The 8,058-nt window shown below is 41.0% G+C and overlaps 1 protein-coding gene across 4 annotated transcripts; it reads left to right on the top strand.

The window, feature by feature from the left end:
• Window positions 1–50: 50 nt before the first annotated feature.
• On the top strand, window positions 51–7,892 carry LOC112571810. 4 transcript variants are annotated; one of them, XM_025251113.1, is made up of 5 exons: window positions 51–220; window positions 998–1,111; window positions 2,643–2,945; window positions 3,273–3,350; window positions 3,681–7,892. In XM_025251113.1, the coding sequence occupies exon 5, from the start codon at window positions 4,153–4,155 to the stop codon at window positions 5,527–5,529; it is 1,377 nt and encodes a 458-aa protein (XP_025106898.1). In that variant the 5' UTR covers window positions 51–220; window positions 998–1,111; window positions 2,643–2,945; window positions 3,273–3,350; window positions 3,681–4,152; the 3' UTR covers window positions 5,530–7,892. The 4 variants fall into 4 exon arrangements, with proteins under 4 accessions (XP_025106898.1, XP_025106897.1, XP_025106900.1 ...); XM_025251112.1 differs by having other exon boundaries at window positions 51–232; XM_025251115.1 differs by having other exon boundaries at window positions 3,681–4,281.
• The last annotated feature ends 166 nt before the right edge of the window (window positions 7,893–8,058 follow it).

Below are 8,058 nucleotides of genomic sequence, written 5' to 3'. Positions count from 1 at the left end.
CAGGCGACCTGCCTACACAGACTAATGTCTAGAGTATTTGCATCTGTGACCACAGCTTGACAAAAGGTAGTCGTGTGGAGGGTTCAACCTTTCTCTTGCTTTGTTTTCTGATGGTTTAAAGTTTATTTTTGACGACTGACACGATATCACTGCACGGAAACTATGCTGAGTACCATAGTCTGTCTGCTACCACTGTTTTCACACCTCCAACCTGCGACAGGTGAGACGACAGGTAGGTGAAGTCTTCAAGTCTAGTAATGTCGCTAATGGCCGCTACACATGTCTGATCTCATCTGACACGAGTTCTATTTAACATCGGGATAATGTTGAAGGGGTAGAGTAGGTGGAGTCTAGGATAGCTAGGAAGATGTACAACTTGAGAGAGTCCAGTGTCCAGAACAGCCGGACTTTAAGCCAGAAGCTGCTGTAAAATGATTTTATAATTGTGGAAAATATTTTAATCTGGATTTTTACCTTTACCACAACAGTGTGTGTTGAGCGAATATTATTGGGACAGATTATTCATCCCAGTGAGGTTTTAAGCAATCGTTTCTTGGATGCTAAACACACAGGACAATAGTAAGTTGGAGACATGTACCCCCGACCTCGCTGGCAGACGATACAAAACCAAGGAAGTTCAGTTCCCACCTGACCTGCTTTGTTGATCATCAAGTTTCTAGAGAGTTTTTAAAGTCAGCAATGTAAACTATTTCACTTGTGATGCTGAAAACGGCACAAATAAAATGAGTGATGGGTTACACACACTGACAGTTTGGTTTGAGCATAAACTTCTGCAAGTGTCCTTTAGACAGCTGAAATTTAAATAATAATAATCATCAATCATCATCAATCATCAATCATTATCATCGGCAGACGGATAGATATGTGACGGGTTGACGAGAGTGTGAAAGACACTACGGAGAAACACAGAAAGAAATAGAAAAATGGAGGAAAATACTCTAGGTGTTATATTTACCTGCCCATCTGCTACTTGCAGGAGAACTACTCCAGTCTGTTGGAAAGCAAACACAAAAAGAAAATTACGATGAAATAGTCTGCACCTTCAACGTGAAGGTCTCCCTCTCCCGCGTGGACTTCGTTGATAAGACAGGTACGTGGTACTGTGCTTACATTATACAGTTACACAAGTGTTGTATGACTGTCATTGTCATCACAGAGTTCAAGTCCTGGAGAACAGTTGTGATGCTGTAGTTGTACAGTTAATGTTGTGTGCAATATGTTAGTGTCATTATGTAGTTAACATAGTAGCAAACAATTATCATTATCACCTAGTCAAAATAACATATGTTGTTGTCAAATAGCGATGTGAGTAACACAGACATCTACTGTGCGTGATTGAAGACTTTGATATGTTAGTTGATGACAATGTGGTCACCTTCAACACTCCGGGACAGGACCACCTGAAAGGTGTTCAGGTCCTGCGCCCTTCAGTGAATTCAATAGTCACAAGTCTGACCTTCCCTAAACACTCGATACTTTCCTAAGCTATGTAAACCCCATCTTTATTCCAGTTCTACAAAAGTCACACTCAGTGTGCTGAATGACTTTAGACCAGTGGCCTTGACCCTATAAATTTCATTGTGTCAGTGTGCTCCTCCTTTGTTTACTCTTTCATGGAAAGCAGTGCTTCCGGTATTTTCATTATTTTTTTTTTTTGCATCATTAAAGTAAAATTACACCGGCTAATGAATATTAAATCCAAACGTATACTTGTATACTTAAGCAAAATTATTCAACCTGCCTAATGACTGTGTAAGTAATCCCTATATATATATAGATTCAGTATTGTGTATTTATCTCTATATTTTGCCATACTGTCACTATCTGTTCTGAGATTGTTAATGTGTGATCAGATTGTTATTGTGTTCTTATTATATAATGTTATGGCTAAAATGCCTCCAAGGCTTATGGCTTATAAATAGTTTCAAATGTTTGATTGTGACAGGGAAGAACACATTCACCACAAAAGTCATGTACTTCAAACCTGGCATCCCATCATTTTGTTCATTGCCTCCAGCGCATTCCCTTCTTTCCGTTTCATCACAGTTTTATAGTTTTTTTTTCTCCTCCTTGATTTTTCTATCATATTCGACACCTTTCCCTTGTTATTCTGGATAGATGCACGCTTCATGGCAATAGGCAAGCGTTAAGGTCTTTACTAATCCACGGCTTAGTCTTTGGTTTGGTTCTACATCATAGTCCTCACAGAAGCGGATATAAGTAGCAACAGTTCCTGTGAATTAATATGAGTTCATCGTAGTCAGAGGAGCTGTCAAGGAATAGATGCCAGTCCTCAGTCTTGTCATGTGACCACAACATGTCACCACCATCTTTCCACCGCATCCTGTGCCTTACACCTCCTCTAGATCCTCGCTTTTTCTTACTTCTTCCGTCCCGTGTAGTCCCTGGTTTGTGTACTCTCAGGTACAATGATGTACTCGGTCCAGTCAATGTATAGTGAGTCCTACATAACCAGCAACTATTCAAATATTCACTCATATTAAAGTAAACAAAAAGTCAGAGCTTTCCCAACGGGGTTGAACTGGCAAGAGTTGCTTCCCTTTTAAACATATACCCGTGTAAATCAGTTAAATATTTGTCGCTTGTGTCAAAATCCACAGGGTCAGAGGTTTTCGCCATCGTGGACTGTGGCACCTCGTGCAACGTTCTCAGTTCCTACCAAGATGTCCTCCGCATCGTATCTCCACAGAAAACCATTTCCGGTGACCGTTTTGTCTTTAATGCCACGCACTCGGACAAAACCACAGGAACGTACACGTGTCACGGAATTACAGCACCCCAGGTGGTCTACCCTACCCCGTCAGGGACTGGTGATGGCGATGGTCATGGTGATGGATATAGCGATGAAAGTCAGATGACATCAGGTTCACCACCAGAGACAGATGAGGTGTCACACAATGCTGGTGAGCATGTTTTCTTTGTAACTAATTGTCACAATCGTAATGGATGGTTCCTATAGTGCACCAGGGAGTTCACTCCCCTTCCTATTGCCGTCATTAGATAAATATGACATTCGTATATGGGTAAGTATAAAGACAATGGTCTTTAAGTATAAATTCCAATAGTAAAAAAAAAATGATAATAATCATAATATGCACATTTATATGACTTATAAATAACTATTTGTCACCATAAAGAGCCAGAATCAAGATGAACTTATTCTGTCGACATACAAGTGAAGGTAGACCACGTATCACTAGTCAGTTCATTCTGTTTCTGTGTTGCTGTAGGTGGAGGCTCTAACGGACTTCTTGCACTGATTATAATTCCCATCCTGCTGTACTAGGAGCAGTCTTATTCCTTCACTGGTAAGCCGGCAATACGTGTATCTAGCTTGTCTACTGATTATATTATTATCAACTGTTTTGTTTTATTTTATGTGGTTTATATTTATTTTATCTGAAGATTTATTTTATCCAATGACAGCTTCATCTAATTTTTGATACGAACATTAAAAGTACTTTCAGTTCAAGAGTAACCGTCAGCTAAAAATCTTCTTTACATACAAACACATATATACATACAATGCTTGCTCGCACTCACTGTCATGCCCACCTTGAAGTACACGTGCACACTAACGCACGATCACGAATAAGATATTTACTACTTTTGCTTCTCATCAGAATCTTCTTATTCAGGTGTGGAGTGATTCAGATTCCTGGTCTGCCGAAAACTAGAGGAGAACCACGTGACCTGAGACATATTCAGGGGAATCGGCTGCAGCCTGTCACTGGCTGCTGGGAAAGGACACGTGGTCTTTGGCAATCCACACGTGCGGACAACCAGGATCCGTTTGAACGCCTGGAGTCAAACCGCGAGCAAGACGAAGAGGCTTGTTTGGAAGCTAAAGAGCTACTATGTCACAATGAAGAGAAGCTGTCTCTGCACCAGGACAAGAAATCATTTGAAGCTGAGGGTAACGACGGTAGTAAAGAAGAACATCCATTATTGCAGGATGTGTGTAACAACACCAAGCACACTCAAGACGATAATGCTAGTGTCGGAGACAGTCAGACATCACTACAATCATTACACCGGGAGTCAAACAACGATCAAGACGAAGAGGCTTCTCTGGAAGCTGAAGCATTATTAAGTCAGAATGAAGATAAGATGTCTCTGCACCTTGGTGTAGCACCAGGCAAATTGAAGAGCGATCTATCCTATCCCACTGAGGAATCATTTGAAAGCGACAGAAACTACGAGTGTAAAGACAATGAAATGTCTGATGTCAAAGAAGAGTACCCATTATTGCGGGATTCGTATAACAACACCAAACCCACACAGGACGAAAATGCTAGTGTCGAGGACCATCAGACATCACCACAATCTGTACATTTATCCAACAGCATCAAGGCTACAGATGTCGCTGCAGACCTGAGTGCAACATCTTTGTCACGTGACAACATTCAGTATAAGGAGGAGTCACCTCATACAACTAGTCATTCATCTGCACCTGACGACACAGGAAGACCAACACTGAAGCCACCTATTGCGCCTAAACCTCCCCACCTCAAATTGGACAGCCGAGACGTTAGGAATGACAGTCGCCCTTTGCCAGGTTCTTCAGTAATTGACAATAAAGAGTCCGAGAATGATAATAAGATGGATCACCCTTCTCCGACATTCATACCATACCCTCTTGATGAAGAGGGTAAAGATAATAGTGTAACAAATGTAAAAAAATCTCGTAACTTTTGGCAAAACATCCAACACAGACCACCAACAGCTAGCGCCATGTCAGAAGAAATGCAAGAAGAAATGAAGAAAATAAAGGCGCAGTTTGCAGCACGAACTAAAAAAGGCATGGAAGGAACAGAAGAGAGAAAAGACGATATAGCAAGGATCAACGTAAAAGGACAAGAAAATAGTAAAGCAGATTCAGAAGCAATAACCAATGAAGATACAAAGGGGAAGTTAACACATAAAAATAAGGAAGACATGGACGGAAAGAAAGAGATAGAAGATGAGAAAGCAAACGTTGAAATGGAAGAAAAAGAAATTATGGAAATGAAGTTAGAGACAGAAGAAAAGCAGGATTCAATACAGAAACAAGAGCAAATTGAAGAAACGATGGCGGCAAAGGTTGAGCAAGAAGACAAAGAGGAAGCAAAGAGGGAAGAGGAGCATGCTCAAGAAATGGAAGCAGAGGCAGTGACAGAACAAACAGCAGACACGATAACAGAAACATTGAAAACTAGTAAAGAACCAGAGAAAAAAGTCTGTAAAGAAGACGATCACTACAAGACCGCCTTTGATGACGATGATGCCGATAGAAGTAGAAGTGATGAAGGTGTTGGTGATGTTGATAAGTTGGATGGTGCAAGTTCCACTGGGCAGAGCCTAGTCTACACCGACCTGTCTCTCCCTGAACACTCCCAGGAAGGTTCTGAAGGAAGAAGCGAAAAGAAACAAACAATTAGCAGTAGACTAAATGACTCACCCAATACATTAAGAAAAGATGAGGATGACAACAGTCCGGATGTGTAAGGAACAACAAGTTGAAACGTTTGATGAGGTCACACAGTCAATCCATCGTGAGGGGAGCTAGGGATGTGTCTATCACAGTGTTACATGAGTGAGAAGTTTGACAAACTTAACAAAGCCTGAACCACACACAGGTTTGTTGTATTCTGACAAGATTCATGTTCAGGTGTCCAGTATGTTGGCCTTAGTTTCTTATCCCAGTGACGAGCGGAGAGCTGAAACAGAAACTTCTGTGGATGAAAGTATATCTTTAGTCAACAGACAGGGCCTTTTATGTTTGAAATGTGCTTTAAATGTGAAGAACACCAGTGCTGACAGAACTGAATGACATCCTGGAGTATGAAGAGGACCATGCGCAGTGGATGTAACATAGACAAAGACATGTACATCGCTCCATCAGTGAGACTGGAGATGTCAGTGAGAATGTGAACCAAGGGACAGAAGGAAAGAGAAGTATTATAAACATACCAAAGACAGAAAGCTGAGACTAAACACTCGCTCCAAGGCAAGTCTCTAGACACTAGCAACTTAAAACTGAAGCCACTGAACAAGGACAAGAAAGAAGAGACTGTGAACAGACTAAGCTGCTTAAACTGAAGTGAACAGGAAGGTGGACTGAGCATCACACATCTGTACGGATGTAAAGCGAGGTCTCTGCTTGCAGACACGAAGGGGAAAATGCAGGTGTTCGAGAAGATGTACCTGAAGAACCCACTATGGACATATGATCTTAGAACATAAAAACCTGTGAAAGTAGGAAACACACTTGCCCGCTGGTGGGACACAGAAACTTCTCCTTGTAACAGTCACTGGGGGCAAGATGATGTGCTTCAACTGTATGAGCTATCAAAACTGAGCTTCATGATACAATAATGAAAAGACTTCACGATAATGAAGAAAATCGTCAGAAATGGAAAAAAAGGTGATTACAATCATCTGATGACGATTGGTAAGGTAGCACCACCACTGGTGGCAGTCCTGCCGATGTTGATCACGTGGATGGCGCAAGTATTTTTGACCCTATCCTTTCATTTATATTCTTATCTATATATACTCTATATATCAAAGACTACTGCGACAGGGAAAGCATGTAGCAGTATCTGGCCATCCGTCCTTTGACAGGGTTAATGAGTGTCACTAGTCACTCAAATGACAGTACAATGGGGAGGCAAACAATGACATCTTCATGTGGTTAAGACCAGGGAGAAAAAGGCAACAGAAGTTAACAAATGTGGAAGTCAGAAAATCCAAGCAGCAGATGGCAGGTAACTCTCCAGACTCTTTGACCATCTGTTCACAGCTGAAGTCAGTAGTTGAGAACAAGATAGAAAGGACTTGTTAGAAGAGATTCCTTACAGACCATGCAACGAGAACTGTTTATTGACAAGAGTGGATGGAAGTACACAGTGAAGGGAGAAGAAACTGTTTTTACAGACAAGTTGAACTAAAATATGCTTTAATCTCCTCCCTAAATCTTTGAGTGATGCTTTTGGAAGCAACAAGGGTAATGAGAAGAAGACCAGCATTATCTTGGTAAAAACTTACTTCTAACTTTTTTATCATCTTGTCTCCTGTGATAAAAAATCTTTTCTGGCGACTAGTGGTATGATATAGCACTCAAGCCTGAAAAGAGTCAAATTTAATCCACCTGTCACTGACTTTCAGAAAACAGAAGGAAATACCTTTGAACGACGGATGTTAACACGGTTACATTGCCCCACCTACTGAACAGTAAAGTGTGTTTCTCGTCTATTTGTTATTGTCACGGATCTAGTCATGACACGTAGTAGTTGTTTACATTGTTTACATATGACAGGCCTGTGTGTGTGTGAAAAAAGAACAAGTGAACGTGGAATATGAAATGGACGGTTGTACCAAATAAAAGACCGACTGCAGAGAGTAAAAAACTCACAGACAAATAAATGGGAGAGGGAGTCTGTCCCCAGCAGTGACTAGTAGTGTACATACAGCAATGTCATGTTTGTGAGGAATTTCACCTGTCCACACCTACAACGTACACAGCCATAATTTCTGACAAGTGGAACTTCGCCTGTTACCAACAACAACAGTTTCGCTAAGTAGCTGTCCCACCATCACAAACGACGACGATTTAATTTAATTCAGGGATTTAACCAAAGGAAATAAAGTTGTTGGAATGTCTGTTAGATTGGTAAAGCCTCGTGACAGGCTCACGCAATTTTCTGTAACTTGCATGAAAGAACCTGGAAGTGTGTGTAATTGTATACTTCAATAATGTGACAACATTCAACCACCAACTTGTATTACACACCCTGTGATTCAACGCACCCTGTGTAGTCGGCTTTTTTCTTTGTTTTGTGGCAACACACACACATCTGTACACTCACATACAACTAGATGCACACGCGCACACAGATGGACACAGGGTGACAGATACAATGAAAAATGCACACAAAGTAGCGTACAACCGTTGCCCGTGAGATCCCGTGAGAAAAGATGATAAGTGAATATCATGTCTACTATTTATACATCAACAGTAAAAAGAATATTTCA

The sequence above is a fragment of the Pomacea canaliculata genome, linkage group LG9 (genome assembly GCF_003073045.1).
Source record: "Pomacea canaliculata isolate SZHN2017 linkage group LG9, ASM307304v1, whole genome shotgun sequence".
In the NCBI taxonomy this organism is placed as follows: domain Eukaryota; kingdom Metazoa; phylum Mollusca; class Gastropoda; order Architaenioglossa; family Ampullariidae; genus Pomacea; species Pomacea canaliculata.
This window is presented reverse-complemented; position numbering and strand designations above follow the sequence as displayed.

Bases quoted from the DNA above. Each gene is read 5' to 3' on its own strand.
- LOC112571810 (XM_025251113.1), top strand. From the start codon at position 4,153: ATGTCTCTGCACCTTGGTGTAGCACCAGGCAAATTGAAGAGCGATCTA.